This window comes from Colius striatus, chromosome 6, assembly GCF_028858725.1.
Source record: "Colius striatus isolate bColStr4 chromosome 6, bColStr4.1.hap1, whole genome shotgun sequence".
NCBI classification, from domain to species: domain Eukaryota; kingdom Metazoa; phylum Chordata; class Aves; order Coliiformes; family Coliidae; genus Colius; species Colius striatus.
In genome coordinates this window covers 40,878,548-40,901,286 of record NC_084764.1, presented here as the reverse complement: position 1 = coordinate 40,901,286, position 22,739 = coordinate 40,878,548, and the positions used below count along the sequence as shown (strand labels likewise).

Below are 22,739 nucleotides of genomic sequence, written 5' to 3'. Positions count from 1 at the left end.
GCTCTCACTCCTCTTACAACCAAACACATGCAAAACAAAATCAGAGGTGGCTTAATCTTAGCCCTTGCTGGGTTACTAGGAGTACAAAAGAAGCTACCATAAATAGATTGTTACAGTTTAGCAACTTCCTGATGGAAGGCTGAAGAACAGGCATCTGCTCCCAGACCAAAGCGTCCCTTCAGGTCAGGATTAACACAGAGAGCATGCAATAGGAACACAACAACTGTTGGTTATCTCGAAACCAAGAACCTGCAGAAAATATCCCAGTAATTCTAGAGACGTGGTTCACAGCTTCCATTTTCCTTAGGTGAGAGCTGGGTGGCAATAGAAAATGAGAATGTAAATGCAAGGCTGGAGGAAGGGGAGGTGTCAAGAGTTAACGTTAGCAAAGCTTCTAGATAACATTTCAGTCTTGAGAGAGAAACAGCAATTGTGCAGGAAAAATACTGTTGTCACTGACAAGTAGATAAAGCCATAACAATTCTATTCATGGTGTATACTTGGTTAGAGTAAGACAGCTAAATTTCAGAATAAAAATACATTTTACAGTAAATATCAATGTGTTTGAAGTAGTAAACTTAGAACCAAGGGATCCTGCAGAAGACCCTATCACTACACTTACATAGACACTTACATACCAAGAGGCAAGAGCGGGGGGAAATGAGGGAAGAAGAAATAAATGGAAGATTTGCAGGTTTTTTTGCTTTCTCTGAGGCTATTAAAAAAAGCTAAACTAGTCAAGTTCAATAAAACAGTTTTCTACAGAACTATGATTTCCCTATATTCTTCTGAAACATTTAAAATAAAGGGAAAAGCTGACACTAGCTTTGCTTTCCTCTGAGGATGTTTGTGTCATAATTATTTAAGGAAAGCTGTGTTAAAATTGAACATTTCCAAATCAGAGGGCACAAGGTGTTCAAAAGATACTGTATTGTTGTCTGTAAATAGATACATTACTTGTAAAGATAATGCCCTGAGAAGTCTGGACTAACTCGACCTCCTTTGGACAGGAGGTAGGTGAGACTAAATGATCCTGAAGGTTCTCTCTAAACTCCATGATTTTACAATAAATCCTACAATGACAGTTATGGAAGAGATGTGGAAAGGAGAAGTAGTCACATCCTGATGGTCTGTAAACTTGGTCTTCTCAGCATCTTGCATGATTAACTTCACATCCAAACAGAAGATGTGGGCTACACAGCAAAAAGTAAGGCTGCTCCCAACACTCAACTTTACCAACTCAGCTGTTCCTTACTATCTTCACACATGGGTTACTCTCCTGGTTCAATCACTTCTGGTTAGTTGAGAGTACTCAACTTTCTGTCCAGAAAGTTCAGCTGTGAAACTTCATATTGCAGGTCTCATCACTAATCTGCTCTGGCTACCTTTGTGAAGAGGCTCATAACACAGAAGACTGACAGGATACTTAAATTCTGTTCTACACCTAGCTACAGAGCTTTGTCACCACTTAATGCCTAAATACACCTAAACCACTAACGAGAAGGAAACCAAAACTAAACTACTTCACAAGTCTAGGTCAGAATATTGGGCAGAACAGTAAGTTTTAAAAGGCCTAGGGAGGATGTAGGTAATGGGGTAAAAGCCTTTAATTACCACAGGTTATACCTTAGTTGCACACTGCACATCCTACAAAGGCCAAAGGGAAGACTGAGACATACTTACATATCATTTTTTTTTTAAGCAGGCGTTTTGGACAGAGCTTCTCCCACTCATTTCAAGTGGAAGCTGTGGCCAAAACACTCAACACAGGAAAACAAAGCAAAATAGTGACATTAAAAGCAGAAGCAAAATGCATCATTTTTGGGGGGAGGGGGGGAAATAACCCTCTTAAATGGAAAACCACTAAATTTTCTAATGACGTGAACAGGATGGTGTTGCACAGGCCAGAACAATAGCTTTATATTAGTTTTTTACTTAAAATAACTATAAGAAAATCTGTTTAATCTTTTAAGAGATTAATTGGTCTATGGCAGACAGCAATATGGTCTAGCTGTTAGATCCTACTATTCTAAGCATCCGGATTCAATGCTGTAGCTAGTACAGTACTCACTTGCTAAGTTTTGTCACAGAAATGCCTCCTCCACTTTGCTACCTTTGAAACAAGCATGATAGCTTTGTGAATAGGAAAGGAAACATGCTTGTTAATGAATCAAGTAATTTAATGACCTGAAAGCTTGTAATCTTTCCTCTCACCCCAGCATTCTTATTAGACCAAAAGATACAGAACTTTCCCTAGTAGATTTTTTTTCCTCCTCTTTAGAAGGATTGAAAAATAATGCCCTTACTCCAGTACTTAGTCCACAGAGGGGATGGTTTAGTCAGAACATATGAGGAAACATTGCTTAGTTAGTTTGCAGTAAGTGGCTCTAAGGGTGTGTCTATATTTGCATTAGTTCACACCAGGAGCATGCTTTTTAAGGGAACTGCCTGATCATTCCTGTTGATGGTGTGTTGGTTCACATCACAGAGCTGTTTGGAAACAAAGGAATTGGATTCCTTTTAGGTTCAACTAAAGTAACGTTACACCACGTATGCCAGAAGCACATCTAATGCATTCCAGCTGCAAACAAGCATTTGGTCCACAAGAACAGACTAGAAAGTCTAAAATTTAAACCTCTGCAGAAGAGAAAAGAGACTCAAACCTGAAGTGTTTTCAGTGTGGATACTGGATTCTCAACACTGCTTTGATCTTCTCTTCTAGTTTGCCTGCACTACCTACTATTGTAGACACAAGTTAAAGCACTATGTGTTTTTACTTCCTTTACATCCACTCACATTCTCCTGGAAGCAGCATCCATCTTTAGGATATATTCTGTGCCTTCCTACCCATCCTAACCATCCAAGGAAACATGTGCTCTCTGCCTAATTCCTAGTGCCTCAGTTCCTAGATCAATAAAGAAACTAAACATGGGATTCCTTTATCCAACTTAGCTAGTCCAAAACTGCAAGGATTGGATTGGTGAGATGTCACATCAGCTTACACGCTGCTCAAACAAGACTTGTTCTACTTTGCTGTTCAAAGTAGCCTACAAGATCTCTCACAATTCCATTCTGGAATAGTTGTGGAAGCAAGCCATAACTTTTACATTTGGGTGATCTATCTGATGTAGCTAGTATGGAAGTTTCCCATGTCTTACTTTCTCCTCACATTTAGAAGCAGGCATTGCATTCCCTTCTTTTTTCAATCTTCTTGTCATCTTTTGTTAGTCCCCTACTGCCTTTCAATAAGAGGTTGTTGGGTATAAGTTATCAGATCTCCTTGTACCCAAAAATGAGTATACAAAAATCCAGCTCCCTTTTAATGCTGATGTTCCCAATGCCGACATTCACCACATTATCCATCCAACTGTTGTCAAAAACACCAGCAAGAGACGAATGATAATGGTAAGCCTCCTACTGAAAAGGACAGGAACACTATGCAAGCCTTTAATATTTAACAAAAGTTCTCTATACCACTTTGACACCCCCAGGTAGCTGTAGCTCACTTTGCAACTCAAGCTTTTTTTCCTGTGACTCTAAAGAAAGTATCAAGTAATAGCTGAGTAGGTTCTGGCCCTTGCAGTGACAGATTAAGGGAACAAAACCACTTGGGAGAGACATTTACAGTATCTGCAGGCACTGCTGGACACAAGAAACCAGCCTCTCAAGCAGGGCAGACGTCATGGCTGGATAGGCAGTCTGGGAAATCCATTTCAACAGAACAAATATAAGATATGATTAAATAAATCCCCCCCCACAGCCCAAAACACCACCAACATAGTAAAACTCAAATCTTGTAACATAGTTCAAAAGTAATTCTAGAGTTAGACAGCTCAAAGCACACAGATTAACAACTAATTTACTTTAGAAGTTTTCAAAAGAGTGTACTTGCTTTGTCCAGCTTGCACAAATTCACATTAGAATGCTGTCAGTGATGCCCTTCTCATTCATTTCAGTTAGAATCTACAGATTCTACAGGAATATGTTGTATCCCATTTGTGTGAAGCAAGACCTGCATTCCCAAGGACATAACCCAAGTCCTACCACAGCTCCAAAAGCTGAACACAAACTGGGCAGCATTAGAGACTTTGACTCCCTTTGGCTTGTTTTGGAAGAGAAATTTATGCCTTCAGAGGCAACAGGAAAAATACTTCATCCTGGTAGGAATATGGCAACGGAGGCTAGGTATGAGGCATATCTGGACTTCTGCCAAACCCACATCAGCCTGCATCACAAGGAAGTGAAAGCTGTTTAGCCTGCTGACAGTTTATGAGTGGTACCAAACATACTCAAATCAGTAGTTTAAACCAAGAAAGGAGACCATCACCTGTGGTTTCTCTATATTCAGCTTCCATAACTTCATCAGCCTAAGCCTGTTACGAGCCATTAAATCAAACTTCATTCTTCTTAGACCTTTCAAAGTACTTCAAATTACATGAAAACGTACAAAAGCCACTCATCACGATGGCTTGGCAATGTTGCTTCTTTGACAGCCCCTCATACTACTTTAGGCTGGCGAAGTCAATCAACAAGAGCGTTTGGTCAGCCACTGCAGACTCAAAAAAGAAAAAAGATTACAGTAGCCAAATACATTGAGTCTAGACATGGATAAAGGTAGGGGTTGTTTTTATTTTAAGAAGATTGCAATTTCCCACCTTTGCAAGACTCAGACAATTTGCTTTTGCTTTCCTCAAGGCTGTAGGTTTGCTCATTGTTCAAGTAAATTTTAATGTTCACTCAACTGCCTCCACCATGACAAAACCTTACCCACCTAAGACCCAAGACATACCACAACACTGTCTCCTACTTAACATCATTTTGAGACATCAGGTCATCCTCTACTTATTTTCCATTCCTTTCATCAAAGCTCAACAAAAGAAATGGCAAACTTTGCAACACCATAACTCTCTCAAAACAGTGAGCACATGAACTTGCCCAACAAATGATGTACAGCTGCAGCTAATGGCATATGCTTTATTAAACAGTCTGCAGACATTCAGCTGCTTTTAAGGTCTGTTTCTGGTATAACATTTAATCCAAGAACAGCTCTAAATTACACTGGAACATCAAAGCACAGAGGGTAGATCCTTTCTGTGAGAGTTAGGCTGAAGCTTCAGAGCTGTTGCTTAAGTTACCTGCATGTTCATGCAAGTTGAAGGAAACCATTTTCCAACTTTTCTATTTATAAATGCCACTGCAGATTTTGGCAACCAAGCAGCTATTGGCACCAGTAGATTTCCATACATCTCACACCCATGTTTTTCTCACATTTTCATTTTCTTTCTGAATTAAAAAAGGACATTGTTTTCACCTGCTAAATGGCAGTGGCAACTGTCCAAGAACCAGGATGAAGGAATCTAGATTATAATTCAATAGCACCAAACATAGCAGTTTCTTTTAAATAACAGCTTCCTTTGTACTGCTGAAGATAAAGGTCATGTCTGTAAGTCTTGTTTATTTTTAGCCCAGCATCATTTTTCTACAGCAAATATTATCCATTTGGGCTAAAAGCAACACTTTTAATATGGTCTAATAACTATAAAAAACCCTTTTGTCTCTAAAAGGAAAAGAGATCAGTTTAGAACCAACTCAAGCCACCAAATGACATTTAAAGAGGTAGCAGAAAACCTTCTGCAACATTGCAAATAGAGTGGACATGCACAGAAGGGCCACTGTTTGCCTTCAACCTGCTGATCACTGATCTATAGCTTCGGCAGATAGGCATTAAGAAAGTAAGCAGACAGCACATGATCCATCTGAAACATTAAATCCCTTACTCCTTACTCCAGTATCTTCTTTCAAATCACAGAATCCATCCAACAAAATTGTGAGAATTCAAGCAAAAGTCCTTCAATAGACTCAGTGTTGTTTTACTGAGCTTTGTTTAGCTAGGCAGGTTAAAAGAGGGCTCTGAGACACAAGACATTCTTCATATCATTGACATGCTTTAAGGAAAGGCTTTGCTCATATGAGACTACCTATCAACAGACACTTAGCAAAAGCACCATAGCCACCCAGCCCCCCATCTTCAAAGGTTTCATATTCCCTTCTTTAAACCTGCTTCCTCCTTGCCAACTTCTGTCTTCCCAGATACCAGCTGTATCACAGAGAAATGAAAGCTAAGGAGAAAACTGCATCAGCCCTTCAGCCCTCTGCCCCTGCACCCTCCAGAAACAGAGCATTGTTTTGTATTTGGTTAAACCTGTTGGTTTTTTCACCTTTATGCAAAGGCTCCTTGCCTTCAAAAAGCAAATGTTCACAGGCTCCTAGGATACTCTGATACCTACAAGAGTCCAGATACCTCCATGTGAATCAAGATTGACTAAAGTAGGTTCTCAAGGGGAAAAATGTGTTCTTGGAAGGTTCAAGGGAAGGAGTACTACTTAGGCAAAAGTGATACTGGGCTAGCACTCAGTCAAACTCTCTACTTGTAATCTAAAACAAATAAATAAATCACCAAGCAGGGCCACACAATACTTGACATTACGAGCAAAATAGTTAATGATATGAAAAGATCATGAATAACGTTAAATAGAAATATTCTGCCTTATAAAAATGAAGTTATAGTTTAAACATCTGCATTCAAAGACTTTTTTCAAAGGGAGGTTTTTATAGCTTTTTAGAAGTGAAACTGCACATGATCTGAAGTGCTGCACTTCATGTACTAGACTTCAAACTTTTTGGTCAGATGTAAGAGCTACAACACATCAAATCTTCTACAAGTCAGCAGCATCTAATGGAATTTTCAGGATAGTAAGAAACCACTCTGGTGCAATGATTTAAGACTTACTTTGTTACTTGCCATATCTCACTGTCAGAAGCTTCAGGATCTCCAGCAGAATGAGACTTGTTTGTATGTCAGCTGTCACAGCTCAAACTTCAACCCCAGCTTAGTTCTAAACCCAAAAGCTAAGTTACCTGCATACTATTCCTGCCACTTCTGTAATGGCTGTAGTCATTACCAGGAGGAAAATGAAGCAGAATTGCCTTGATCACAGCTTGCCACGAATGGTATTTGTCAGGAGTTGTGGCAGCCAGTTCAGTTTCACATTGTGCCAAGCAAGCAGATCCAATACAGCTTACAAAGGAACTACTGCACAAATCTACTCTTACAATGATGCATACAACTCTGACCACAAATAGACTTAAGAACTTACACAGGATCCCAAACTTGTAAGTAGACCTGCACCATTCCCTTCAACAGTCAGTATAAAAATAACACCCATTTCCCCTTGACCTACTACATTGGATGCTTGAACTTTTACAAGGAAACAATCAACTCCTCTTGTTACCACAGAGTCTAGTTTGGCTTCATCACAGACTTAAGAGAACATTTCCAACTCTGTTCTCTTGTATTTAGAGACCAAAACACATCCAACCTGTAGTAGAAAGTTTAAGTTGGGGCTGCTACTGTGTCTCCATTACTACCAAACACCCCCTTTTTGTTAGAAAAGCCAAGTTTACTATATTTTGGTAATCAAACATATATATTAAGAGTTCTAGGACTGAGCATTTCCTAGTTATTAACAGTCCAAAAAGTTAGTTCCCCTTTTTATTGGGGGATACACAATACATAGAGATCAAAGCTCCTAAGGACTTTGAAAAGAAAAAAAAGGAGAAAAGATTATTCTCATTTAAAAAAGGCATCATTTTGGATTACATGAAGTAAATCTGTTCAGTCCTACATATACAAGATACAGAATAGGACTGTGAAACAGTATAAAGTATACACAGTTCTTAATGCACATGAAAGCTACTTCAGATCTACTTCCATCCGTCTTCGTGTATAGAATTTTTTCCATTTTAAAGTAAACTTTTAACATACACAGAAAATGCTACAAAGATCAGTATTCATAGATACTCAAGCATGCAGACTTACTTGCATTCCCCAGGTACACTGCAACCCCCATGGAGCAAATTACATCCTTGTTTACACACAGCTGTAAACAGAAAAAGATTCAGGCATTAGTGTGAGGTATGCATTAGTGTAACAGCCATCAGGAACTGTTAGGGCTTTGGGCATTTTGCCTGTTTGTTGCTTGTGGGAAACAGACTGTCTTTTTGCTATGTTACAACAGTTGCTGCTCCAGCTATTTCACAGAACATAACACCATTACAACTGTGTGTGAAAAAGACAATTTAAGGCAACTCCTTGAAAAAGTTGCTACCAAAAAGGTTTGCATCAAGACTGTAAGCACTGAAACATTTATCAAATACAGGGTTTTTTTAAACCTGATATTATGCTGGAAATCTCAAGCTTCAAAAGATACACAACAACCTCAAATAAGTACTAAAAATGGTCTCTCCTGTCATTAAGAGGCCTTTTACTGAAAGGAGCAGAAAACAAAAACAGGCAGCCCTCAACAGAAAGAAGAGTATGTCATGTAATTTTAGCACTAATTACTCACCAAGACTGAAAGCAAAATGCAAAGAGATTTGATTGAGTGGCACATTAAAAAGGATGACTACACTTGAATTTCTGTTCACATTAAAAGCCATCAAAAAGCTTTCAGCTTTGCATATATTACACTTAAAACATTTTCACTTGCAAAAATAGTGTTAGAGGGCATTTTTACAGGATTAAAGTCTCTACTATTACTGATATCATCACTACCCAATAAAATCTTACATTAATAGATGCAATACATCATTATTCTTTCAAGTAATACCAGCATTGAATAAAGTCAATTAGTAAAAAGATGATTTATTATGATTTCAAATCTATGTTTGTCATGTAGCCCCCAGAGCACACACCACAAGCAACTGTGCTGGGCTCTATTATTCACAGAGGATGTTTATTCAATAATTTGTATTCAAAGAACAATGCAAGTGTTAGTTTTTACAGCACTGACACTACAGAAATATCTACTGCAGTCTGTACTTATACACTAGAACTAATCTACAATGAAGCAAACAATACTACCTTGTTTACATTCTTCTCCCATCCAACCTTCCATGCAGGCTTTGTTTCCATTTTGATCACAAGTGTAGTGACCAACAAAGTCATCTCGAGGACCACAAAATTTATTGCACAGAGCACTGTAGTAATTTTCATCACACTTCACCCTTATTTGTACTTCAAAATGGGCAACAGGACCATTAAATTGTAGTGTCTTCCATCGGTCTTCTGGGTTGATCATGCCAGCATGTGCCACTCGTTCTATTAACAAGTCTTCACCTTTTTAAAAGAAGGTAAATGCAGCAGGTCATAAGTTTTTCAGCACACAAGAGCATAGAAATTCAAATCAAAATTATCTAACTGGTTAAGAGAAAACACAGTAAAGAAAATGTCAAGATAAAAATCTACTGTATAACTGAATTTTCCTTTGTCTTGCAAAGTTCATTACAGGAAAGCTGATTTTAAAAAGGGTCCCAAAGGAAATATTAAAAAACCCTGGAACAGAATCCATAGGAAATAGCTTATTTTTCAAAGCAGCCAAACGTACCACACCCACACGTTGACAACTAGCAGCTTTATCTTGATCTGAGGCTCTTTTTGCCTCCTTTTTGTTCTTATAAAATTGCAAAATCTGCATAACTTAGCAGCTGAGACAAAGTTATCTGGTGTAAGTTTAACTTAAGAAAATAAAGCAAAACACATCATATACCCAGTCTGCTGGAACATCACTAAGCAATAGAAAATATTCTAGTAGGCTTGCATTATGTGTATAAACCAGTTTCCATTTTATTACTCTCTATACAGCAAAAGCAAAATATTTTCAACAAGCATTTCCTAGAACACTTTGTAAAGCTACAATTTGACATTTTGAGAAGAAACATACAAGTGAACCCAGGACTGCCAAGGGGCTAATTCTCAACCCTGTATCCTGCTTATCCTCATCCCCAATGGAACTACTGATAATTGTGATCACTGTCGCAATACTCTCTATAAGCATCCTGCCTTGCCTTGCAGGAAGCAGCAGTGCTGCTACTGCCAGGTTCCATTAACCAAGAGCAAACATGCACAAAGTATTATCGACCACATGGGACAAGAGCATTCTAGGATGTAAGATTATGGCACTGCCAACACAAAGTATTTTTATGAATACCCATTTTGTATTTTTATCCATTTTATTCTTGATACAGAAGCTTCAGTACTAGGAGGTGAGATGCAATTATAGCCAGTACAATGGAATTATACAGCTGCTTTAGTAAGTGTTGAGAATAAACAATGCATAGTAAGGGTAATGTTAGAGATAAAGTAATCCCAGTGACAGGAGTTGTCAGATGTTTTTGCTGTTCAAATTTGCATCCTACTGCAGTTCCTCTATGTGACTCTACAAGCTGCAACTGTAACTCCAAGCAATACTTAGGGACATGAGAAAGGTACAGAAGCTCCATTTGAATACATAAATTTCATCCATATTTATGAAATAGCTGTTGTATTGCCAGCTCAGAGCTTCAGCAACCATTTTCTTTAAAGGTTCTTTAAAACCTATGTTAAAAGCAATGAAGAACCAAAGCCACACACACCAACAGGCTGTAATGGTAGTGAGATAATAAATCTAAACTTCAGACTATTAATAATACAAAACACACCAAGCTGGTTTCAAGCATTACTAAACTATCATTTTCAGCAAATGCATTTCACCTACTTACTTTCTAGAACTCATTAACCTAATATGTTTAGAAAATAAAACCAAAGGAGTGACTGTTTCGCACCTAGTTATTTACAGCATACAGGTATCCTCTGTATCTCTTAAAGCTGCACTTCCCCCTTAGCATATAAAAGAGCTTAAGAGACAATTTTCAGTCACCTCAAAATTAAAGGCAAAGGGAAGTTGCAGAAGTAATGGGCTCTGCAATGTATTTTGCTATCTTCATGTATTTTCCAAGCTTCCTTCAATCAGAAACATCTTTCCTCTTAAAGACTATTGAACTGAAAAAGCTGTTTTAATTAAGACTTGAAAGGTTTTCCAAATGTTAAGAGCTTGAAGTATCTTTCTGCTTTAATATTAAAAGTGATATTGTCATGTGTAGACAATATATTTGCACTTGCTTGGACTAGTCTGCATGAAACACTTCATGACTAGATACATTGAAGTCCATCCCAGTTCTTTAATGCCTACAACACACCAGCTCCTCATCCAGCAGCACAGGGTCAGTAGCAGAACAGAGAAGAAACCCACAGGCTAGAAAAGGCAGCTCACATTTTATTTTTGACTGAACAGGATATCACCAGTGACCACTAAAAGCTTCATGATTAGATTCAACATCCTTTTGTAATTTTATTCTTCTCTAATGACTATTGATCTGAAAAACTATAAAGGAAAAATGCAGAATCATTACAAGGTCAAGGAATTTGAACAAAGAGCAAACAAGCATTATAGAACTATTTTCCAGCCATAAGCAACACAGGCTCATTAAAAAACAGCTGCAACAGCCACTGCTATAAAAGTGTTTCCTCAGAGAGCATCAAATGGACTGTAGAACAGGTACTGAGATTAAAGAAGTGGCTTATACAACAAAAATCTTATCAACCATCTTCAGGCTAATGCACATTTATCAGACCCAGTCAAACAACTGGAACAAGCATTACAGCTATTGCAAATACACCTATGCAGAACAGTCCTCTTGATACCTGGGGTCAAGAACAGGGGGAATAACCCAAAAAGGCTCTTTTTTTTTTTTAACACTTGAACTTTATCTTTGCAAACTCCTCTGAAAAAGAAATGTATTCTAGATCTTTAAGAGCTTTTTCTCTAGCTTATATCAGGCTGTTAAGCCTCACTTTTACTAAATAAGCAAGTCAAGTAATTTACCCTGAGCCACAAAACTAATCAGGAAATCAGTTCCAAGCCATTTAGTTTCTAATACTAAATTCTTAAAGCACAACTCTCATACTTTGGTACTTAAATTTAAAGTTGATCTCAAATAGAAGGTGCATCTTCCAAAGGCACCTGTAATCATGGAGAGGAACGTATTTGTCAAGATTCCTCCTTCCTCCTCCACAATGCCAAAGCATTTCTGAAGATACTCTGTCTCTCACATTTCACTGTTTTGATAAGTTTGCTCCCTGTATCTGGTTTCCTATTAAAATTAATCTTTAGAACTCACACACACTACTTTTAGCCCTCAGTAAAGGCAGAGTGGCATAAACAAATTTGTCTGCTTATTGGTAAAAAAAGCAGCACACAGTACTCAAACCTCCTCACACGCCCTCCTCAGAGGCAATAAGGCTTCTTTTCTTTGATTACTAAGAAGCTTTTTACAAGTCTCTCTAGAAAAACAGTTGTGGTAGAGACATGTGCATAAAATATGATGACTGAAAGATGGTTCTTTAATTAATCATAGAATGGTAGGGGTTGGAAGGGACCTTTAGAGATCATCCAGTCCAACCCCCCTGCAGAAGCAGGCTCACCTAGATCAGGTCGCATAGGAACATGTCCAGGTGGGTCTTGAAGACCTCCAAGGAAGGAGCCTCCACAACCCCTCTGGGCAGCCTGTGCCAGGGCTCTCTCATCCTCACAGTGAAATAGTTTTTTCTTATATTTCAGTGGAACTTTTTGTGTTCCATTTTCTTCCCATTACTCCAAATTAATATTCCCAAAGCATTTAAATTTTGGAAAAGGAAGTGTTATTTGAGGAGTATCTAACTGTAGCTGTGCAATCAGAAACCATGACTATACTTAAGAACACTTCATCATATCCTAACTTGTAGAAGAAGTTAGAGACTCCCAACAAGCCAGTCACAGTGAATGATGCTTTGATCACAAAGAGTGATGCTGGTAGCTGTTTGCAAGGAAACACACGTTATGAAGTTCACATGCTCCTATGAAATAGGAGGTGCCCATCTCAGAAAGCACATTCTCTTCAGTTGTTTTCAACCAAAAGCCCTAAGGCCAGATTAGTCTCCAACAGACTAGAATGAAGTAGTAGTCAACCAGTGCAGCAGACATGTAGTCAAATGGAAGGTTATTTTACATGTGAAGATGCCAGTCTGCTTTATAAAGACAGCGCTGGGCCAGGCATTGCCAAAACCCCTGCTATACAACTAGAAGTTTGCCAAGTCAAGTGATTTACCTGGAAAAAAGCATCAACTACTGTGACAGATGACACAGAACAGGCCCTTTACAGTGACTTTGTATCTAAGGCAGTTTCCTCTCCCTCTCCTCCCTCCACCCTTCAAAGCAAACAAATGGTAACACTATCCTGCAGTAGCTTCCTCTGAGCCAGTCCTGCTGCATAGAGGAGGAAAGAGTTGCAGCACTAGTTCAGGGACCATGGTCTACAAAAGCCCCTCTTTCAATGTGTTGTCTGAGGTAAGTAGTGGAATCTGCCCTTGCAGAATTACTCTTCAGATGGTACTTCACAGATCTGCTCTGAGCACCCTTGCCATGCTTTCAATAGGTGAAAAGATTAAATGCAGAATGCTAGGACATGAAGGGAGTAAGGAATGACAACTGTTACAGAACTTCAAGCTGTTCAGTGGAAACCCTTTTTTCCCCATTTTGAAGGGATTTTGTTTGTTGGTTGGGTTAGGGTTTTTTTTTTGTAAAGACTTTTTGGTGAGGGGTTTTTGTTGTTTGCTTTTTAATTAAATAAATACCAAGTTGAATGTCCAAGTATAAACTCAGAACCTACATTTCTCTTTCAGTCTTACTCCTCCCCATTAAAGGAAAGCAAAATCCGACTTTGGAACTAATTAATCAGTTTATAAACAGCCTGTGGCAATTACTTTGTTTAATTTTTCTTATAGTAGAAACAGCAAACAAATGTAACCCGATCCAGATTATCAGCTCAGTGCTCAGGATGTGATAGGGAGTTCAGCTTTCCACACTCTTTTCATTCCTCAGGGATGCAGATATTGTTTGCCTGTTCTCTGGAGGAGTTGCCATATTCTGTCCCTGTTTGGAAGTTGGGTAGTCTTTGCAGACATGTAAGACAATTGCCTTTGAATCTTGACATATTCTTCTGGAGGACTCTGGCAAGAACACTAAAAACAAAACCAACCCCAAACCTTCAGCATTAAGGAATTCTTCCTAGGAATCCAATATGCAAGCCTAAATTGCAATATGACAAAGCAACAGGTCTCCATCATGGCTCTGGTAAACAGGCTGCAGAAATACTGAACCAAGACAAGCACTTACCCAGCCCTCTGCCAAATTACAGGTCAAGAAAGCCTTCCTAAGTTCACATGACAAGCCTTTTATGTTTCAGATGCAATACAACTTAAGAGCACCTCTCTGGTAGCCTATATTAGAGGGAAGTTCACCTTCCATTAGTGGTTTCTCATGAGAACTAAACTGTAACCTGACACTTTGTATAGGTTCCTGCAGTTCATAGAAACTGCTAAATTAAGGAGATGGCCCAACCATATACCCTGTTGGCCTGAAGTTAAGGGGAAAAAAAAAGGAGAGAGCAATGCAAGTAAACAAAATTGTTAGAACACGTTGAAAATGTAAAAAGCATAAGAAAGACTTAATACAAGCCTAAAGCAACTGTCCCCTTTTATCAAGCACATTTAAAAAGAAACCTGGGTTCTAAAGCTCCTGCTTTGCAAGAGGAACCTGTAGATTCTAAGGCATGAACACAGAAAGTTACTATTAAGTTGCTTATTAAAAACCACAATCCAGTTCTTAAATGCATACAGATCTGTTTTGCAGGATAGGCTCTTCACGTTCTTCTACACCATCTTGTGATTTTATCTGCCATCTAGAACCAGGGCATGAATATTATAATATTCACTGTACTAGCTGTCTCTAGGTAATTATTTCCAAGTTAGAAACTAAAAATATTGACTTCATGCAGTACTTTTTGAACAAAGCATTCAAGAGGACACTTTCAGTCTGTTCTGTAGAATTAAACTTATTCAAGACTCAAGTTTTTTTCTGCTCAGCAAAATAAGTCTCACTTTTAATCCCATGTCCAGCTTTGAGAAGTGCCATTCAAGAAATCTGTGGACCAACTGAAGGGTTGCAGTAACATGAATTACCAGAGATCTAAAGAAAACATACCTGCTAGAAAAGGTTGAAGGAGCAGTCTAATAACAAGGCAAAGAAACTAATTCTAACAGATGGAGGGCTCAGGAACAAACTATAAACTCATCATTACTTTGTCTGTCACTGAAGACAGAGTACATTAGGAAAATCTTTAAGTTAGGCAAGTCTGTCAGGAAAATGCAAGTGGGAATGATCCCAATCTTTAAGAAAAAGTACCTTGAAACTCTAATATGAAACTCTAATATGGTCTTAATATCAACCGAGCTCTGCCAATTTTTATGCTTTATGTATCCTGATAAGGATGAGCAGTGAAGCAGCAGAGAATGGAACCTACAACTAGAAACTGATGATGATTTGGGACATAAGCCTTTGCTATCTTAATGTCTAAACACTTACCTTCCTCTATATTGATCCCAGCCAAGATTAATAGTTGATCATTAACCACAATAAAAGTTTGAATTTCACTTAACACTTCCAGCCAAAACCATTAAGACAGGCTTGTAAACCATTAGTGAAGAATAGGTTTGGTTCAAGCTAGAGTCCTGCTTCAGCAACAACAAGCACCTTCCAGCACCTTCCTCTGATTTTGAAGCGTTTATACAATAATCTTGCTTTTCCTTCAGAGCAATAGCCCTGCTCTGATACTGAGCATTAGCATTTACAGACCAGAAATGCAAAGTAACTTGCAGTGTGTGAGGTGAAACAAACAGAAGGAATCATGCCAGGATTTAGAACACTTCCATCAAGAACATCAAGCAAGGTTTCTTTAGGTGGAGTAAGAATGCTTGTTTACTTGATCACACAAAGTATTGTACAATGTGGTTATGGGGAAACTGAGGAGAACTTAAAGCATGACTCCACAGCACACACAATTTTGCTGTTTAAAAAGGGCTTGTCATGATTTCTAAGCATTTTTAAAGCTTATAAATAAGCCATGCATTACAACCTTCACTTACTATTGTCTATTCTTTCTCCTATCGGTTACCATTTTTCACAGTTCCCAACTCAGTGCTCACTGCTAGGAATTGCCCTTTATTTGGGTAGCAAGCCTCAACTCAGATTTATTTGGAGAGATGGCTAATTGGAGCAACATAGTGTTCCCCCTCTCCCCAGTCTGTGCATATACAGCACAGAGTAAGGGGAAACCACACGTTTTACATAAATACTCACCAGATTTTGTATCGTTATCCCAATCCCATGCTTCTAATATTAATGTGAATGATCTCTGAAAAGAAACAAGACACCAGTTAGACAATAATAAAAGCCTGTTTATATACTAAACACAAACAGCAATTTGGAATAAACAGATATTGCTGCTACAAGAAAGCCAATTGAAAGCAATTAAAAATTTCACTTCTCTGCTGTCATGTGAAAGCCCTTGGAGGCATCTTCTCAAAGCCATGACATATAACAGCATTACAAATTGTGAGGCAAAGCATGCTAAAGGCAAAACAAAACCACCCCCTACACACACACACCCTCCTCCCCACACCACCCACCCCGAGGACTAAGTTGTTATTCTCCTCCCACTACATCTAATTCTCGGCTTTTTTTTAGCCACAGAAATCCTTTTCAGAAAGGATTATATGGTTTGTATGAAGGGAGGGGTTCTGCACACTGGGAAACAGTTACCATATTTAAGACTTGAGCAACTGAAGACCAAAACAACCAAGAAATATTATCAGAGTCATCCTTTAGGAAGCACATCAAAGATCAGTCTACATAACATGTCTGTTTTCTAGAGAAACCCATCCAAAAAAGAAACACAAAAATCCACTCTGAATTTAGACTTTTTTCTCATGAAAGGGGTAGCATGAAACACAGAGCTATAAAAGACAGGGCAGCAATATAACAGTTAAAGGAAGCACACTTGGTAGTGTACTTTCCCCCGAGGAAAAGCATGACTTCAAACAGTTCTTTAATTATTTGGAAAAAATATGAAGGTTTTACTTCACTAAAGCAAGGCTGCAGGCACTTTTCTTGGTTTTAAGACCAAATATGTAGGATAGATGTTGACATTGAACTACTTAGCAAGTTACCTTATGTATACATGTAATGTTTACCTGTTTTGAGTTTAACAAGAGGAGCTGTCAAACTCTTCAGCTTTGATAGTTTCCAACTTACCCAAGTTAACATTGAGGTTCTTACATATATTTAAAGCCAAGGAAAATATGTCAAAGAACAGAAAGTTACTGCACCACTACCCTATAACCCTCATGTACACATCTTTGTGCTTAGAGATAAATCCAAAACTGAAGCTCATTAACTACAGCAGAACCAAGATTTAATGCACACAGAATTTCATAGAACATTAGGGGTTGGAAGGGACCTTCAGGGATCATCCAGTCTAACCCCCACCCCACCCCCCCACCCGATAAAGCAGATCCCACCCACATCAGGTCACACAGGAATGTGTCCAGGTGGGTTTTGAAAACTCTCCAGAAAAGGAGCCTCCACACCCTCCCTGGACAGTCTCTTCCAGTGCAATCCATGAATTCATATAGACCTAGGGATATTCAGTCAAGAAATTAGGAGCACCACTCTATGAAGAGGATAATTAAGAATGCACCTATCTTTCATAGGATGCTTGGGACTACCTTAGTGCTACACCAAGAAACGTACATTTTCATTTTGAGAATTCATAGTGCTCTGTATGCCCCTCAACCCCCACCAAGGAAGGCTGGTCATAACACCAAAGTCTCCCCATTTTAGAAGAGCAGCATCAAGGAAAGAGATGCAGTGCAGTACCCTAAGCAGAAGGGCTCTTTGCCTGAGGTCCTTCATGACTACAGCAAGGGACCAGTCTATTCTGAAAGGCACTTAATTGAGTGTGTATGTTTCAATTGCTTAGTTACATTAGCATGTAAGACACAAACTGTGTCTTTGAAACACTTCTGTCTTCCACACCTTCAGCTTCAGACGTATACAGCAGGGAAGATGATTTTCAGTCATTGAAACAGATAAAGGTTCAGTGGTAAGCAGACTAGACTCAAGGAAGGAGGGAAAAGGGAAGCTCAGCAGTGACTACATTGGACAGAGGCACACTTGAGTCTCAGCTGCCTTTAGAAAAGGACAACTGATCAAGATAAGTTGAGAAAATAAGGGTCTCTGCTACTGAGGTATGATGACAGTATCACTCAACACTTAAAATTTGTGGAGCATTTCAGTACCTTCCCCCTCCAGCTCCCTGCTCTACCCTCTCTCCTCACCCAATCTCAGCATTTAGAGAAGCGGGATGGGATCCTACTGTGTTCTGAAAACACTATCTGCCACTCCTCTCCTGAACTTCTACCTGAAAAATAAACATATAGTGAATAGCATCAGAAAATAAGTTCTATATAGTATTGCCTTAACATGTTCTAGCAACTGCAAGTCTCATTTTGCATCAAAATTAAAGTCCTAACTTAGGTAGAATTCTGTCAAGCAGTGCATGATCCAATGCTCTGTTATACACCTATCTTGCTTTCAACAACTCATCTTCTAACATTTTCCTGTGTTCCACTGATTTATATTAGCCATACAAAATAGTACTTAAGTGCTTCCAGATGTCCCCTTACTCATCTTATGTAAGTATTGGTCTTTCCTACTTCAAATTGGCTGTTACATCTGACTGCCCCCACATGCTAAGGCAGAAAAAAAAAGCTGTCTTTGGAAGCAGATTGGTCAACTCTGCCTTTCTGACACTGCAGTTGAAGATTTGTATATTTGGCTGGGATGCTAGGAATTTTTTTCTGGGTAAAGGGAGTTCCACACAATGCACTGTTCCAGCAAACTCATGCTGGAAGGTGAGAAGGGGACAGAGGCACTCTATCAGTTTTATGGTGCTTAACATAAGGAATCCCATAGCTCCAGTGGCACAGAGTCTGGAACTGAAAAATATTCCTTTACTACCTTATAGAAACTTAACAGTACATTATGAGCAACTATGGCTGGTGCACAGCTCTTTTTCCAAGATGTGAGACAACTGCATTTCTGGCCAAACAACTGCCTTGTGCAGCCCACACAGTCCGTGCAGCCTCCTGCTGGTAGGCAGGGCAGGGACATGGCTCTGCAAGTCTCATGTTCCACAGGCTTGGCCTCAAGCACTTGCTTTTACCATCCACCCACTGGTGATCATCAAGAGCTGTAAGTCCACCTATAAAAAGCTTAAAGAACATACACAAAGACCCAGACTATTAAATCCTTTCACTTACTGGCATCCCACAGCCTCGGTTTCCACATGTCTACTTGTGGTCTAACAGGCTAACACTTGGTCATTTACACGTGAGCAAGCTTATGGAGTGTAACATTTTAGGAAGCCTAGTTGTCACACTTGCAGGAGATTAGAGATGCTTTACAACTGGCAGTAAATGATACCAATACACAAATGCATATTTACTGGAAGATCAGCTTTCAGGTCAGACAGTTCTCAGTTGTGCAACTTCCTGGTTTCTACCTACAGTTACACATCCACCCTTCAAAAACTCCTAACACGGACAGTAAGAACATAACATACAAGAGAAACTGATTTTTGAAGCTATCCTAGCTCTAGAGAAGACAGTTAAGGTTATCAACTCATCACCTCTTTCTCACCTCCAGCTAGTCAGTATCTTTAAGGAAGAATTCTTCTCCACAGTAGCATGATGGAGCATCACGTTCCAACTACTACACCTCAAAATAGGAAACAGACCCTTAATCTACCGATTCAAAACATCCCTCCCCCCCAACACCACATGTATCAGGTCTTGCACTAGGTCTCCTTAAGTTCTTTCCAATTTTATATGTCATTTTAAAACAATAGCTGAAAGCTTAAAGATGCATCCATGTTAGTGAATATATTGGTATGCTGCTCTGAGAACTTTCCAGTCATTGCTCAACTAAATAGGAACATTTGTCTATCAAAATACTTGTTAGTAGCAATTTTAATATCCATAGACTCATCCATACTGTAACCCTGCCCAACAATCAGTGCAAGAGCTACAGGCTGAATAACACTTATGGATATAAATTCTGAGGAATATTGTCAGCTTACATAAAGGACATACTCATTTTATAAAAGCTCTACCACAGGTTCACGTCAGTTCCATCTGTATGCTTCAGCAGAGTCTAACAGAGGCTACCCAGCACATCTGCCAGCACAAGCTGCAGGTAACTCTTCTGTAGCACAGATATTTACACCAGCCTACATCTTTCTTAAATTGTACTTAGAGAAAACAATTACAGAGCTTGCAATAATTTAGCCCTTGCCCAGAATCTAAGGTCTACCACACACTGCAAATCTTTAAATCCCTCACATTACCCAGCAGTGCATTGGCTCTTTGACATACCTTTAAGAACAGTCTAGCTTAAAAGCCACTTAAGGCAAGAAGTTCTCCACAAGGCTGTTGATAAAGATATACATCTGTTCGAGTTCCTGCATAAATCTAACAGAAAAGTCCAGTTTTCTAACAAGTATCCTAAGAATGTCCCAAGTTCATGAGTCTCTTATTTATAATACACACACACCCCACTATACTTGCTTCTCTAACTTGCACAACAGCTCTTGCCATAGGCTGACAACTAGCACCTCATAACAGGAGGACATGCATGTTCTCATCTACTCATATGTAAGAAAAGCTTTTTGAAGTAGTATCTGCTCTTCAACTAATACTGGTATTATAAAAGTGACCATGGCACAGACTGGGAGGATGGAGGTGAACATACAGCACTCAATATGCACTTGATTCTATTGACTTCAGTGTCTAGGTTTGTCTTCTGAAAAGAATTAAACACAAGTTAACATTTGTGCTCATCAAATCAAAAAGTCAGATGATGTTAAAAGGCTTGAGTCAGAAGAGCATCAGTACTCTTCTGCAGAAGAGTATAGCTTTACGAAAGAATCGTTTGGTAGGAGTTAACTAAAATAGATATACCAAGTAGTTTGGCAAGATAAAAATTATGCCTGTGATGCTGTTTCAGTTCTGTTTCTTCTCAGGACTGGTGTTGACAAAAGCAACTTCAAAGCATTATTCCACTGTTTACACTAAACAAAACACTCCTCATACAATCCCATCGACCTCCATTCTGGGGAGGGGGAAAACAAGACCTGTAATATTGGTTTGGCACCGTCTTTTCTTGAACTATTACTATTACCTTGATATTTGCAAATCAATATTCACAAAAGATAGGGATTTTTTTGCAAACCAATCAGATTTTTCATCCCAAGAAAGAGCAATTCTGCTGACACAACTTTCAGCCAGGTATAGAACTTTTATTCTCTGACCCAGTCAGAAAAATGCAGGAACTGAGAGCTGAGCTGAAATCAATACCTGAGATTTTCGGTATCAGTTAATGTGCTATTGTGTATCAAAACACTTTTATTCTAACAGAGGAAGAGTTAAGGAATACAAAGTCTGGGAGGAGTTCCTACAGAAAAAAAAAACCTCAGAAGAAATAAGGAATTAGCTATGAAGCAGAAAAAGGCTCCAAAACAAATTCCAGAGCTCATCTTACCTTCCTGTTCCAGTCACACAGTTAATGCAAGGTCTCATTATCAGTCAATACCCTTTCCTACCAAACCTCAAATCAAGGATAGGCAACATTAGCATTTGAACATTTCAACTGTTAATAACATTAGTATATCACTATCCTTCTTACTAGTCTAATTTTTGTAACTTCTGGAATAAGTTATCATCAGTATTTCTTGGAACCACTAAGTCTTGATCAGCACAGTCAACTCTCATAGTTGCTCTCCTAAGAAACTTCTAGAGCAGTGAGGCAAGTGAAGGCTTCCCCCCTCATCTCTCTTTGTTTCAGGGCCTCTCCCCTTTTACCAGGCAGTCTGCTTGTCATGGAAAAAGCTGACTTGAAGGCAAACACATTCCATTTCTTTCCCCAGAAGCTCTGCAGCAAGTTCTTAAAACTTCCTCATGAAAAACCCAAAGGGAGCAAGGAAACAATAAAGAAAGATTCTGAGAAGTTCCAGCACCCACTTCGAGGCAGACAAATGGAACAAGCTTGCAGGTTGACCTTTTGGAAGCAGAAATTACAAAGCCATAATGGAAGCCTTTAGAGAAGGAATAAATGTTCCCATTTCAAGGATAGAAGCTTTTTTTTTGACAAGTGAAGGATATTTCACCTACACTTGCACGCAAGAATTTGTCTGCTGAATGCAGAGGCCATTCCACCACACAAAATCATATGCCCATCCTCCAAACGCTTAGCTTTCATTTCAGAAGTGAGCACCACTGGCACAGCAAGTCCTAAACAGAAGCCTTCCCTTTGGAAACCAGGGCCAAACAATGCCATTGTTAGGGGTGTCATGGAAGGCTGTGTTAGAGTACTGCAAACATCATTAGGAGAAAGCAGTTAAGCAAGTTGAAGCCTTCTATTTGAGAGCAATTATTGCAGTCATAGTCCTCTTGGCCCAGTCACTAAAGCAGGATGATGTTTGTAAACTTTGGAAGCCTGCTGTTGTGTGAGGGGAACTCTTTATGAATTATCCCCACCTGAAAAAGCTTTAGGAAGTCTGCAAAACCAAGGAGGGAGAGAGGGCTATTTTTTGTCATGGTTAACAGCCAACAGGCTGGTATCTCCCACCTGCATGAGTTTGAACATCTCATTCCACTCCTCCCCCAAACTAAGCCAAGTCAAAACTGGAGGGGTGTGTATGTGTGTACGCATATGGGGGTGGCAGGGGGAAATCTAGATGTCTAGACTATTAAGACTCATTTCATTGCAAAATGAGCACAAATAAAAACAACAGGTGAATAAGGTAGAGTCACTCTTACAGTTAATATATCAAATTTAACACCCAGGTAGAGATTCACCTTCAGTTAA

The 22,739-nt window shown here is 39.1% G+C and overlaps 1 protein-coding gene across 1 annotated transcript in view; it reads right to left on the bottom strand.

Annotated features, from left to right (window-relative positions):
- Positions 1-22,739, bottom strand: part of JAG2 (jagged canonical Notch ligand 2) — a 72,182-nt gene that overhangs the window by 30,023 nt on the left and 19,420 nt on the right. Inside the window, exons 3-5 of the mRNA XM_061998429.1 lie at positions 16,113-16,167; positions 8,924-9,178; positions 7,880-7,940 (exon numbers count right to left, since the gene is read on the bottom strand). Coding sequence (XP_061854413.1) covers positions 7,880-7,940; positions 8,924-9,178; positions 16,113-16,167 — 371 coding nt within the window. The remainder of the gene's footprint in view (positions 1-7,879; positions 7,941-8,923; positions 9,179-16,112; positions 16,168-22,739) is intronic.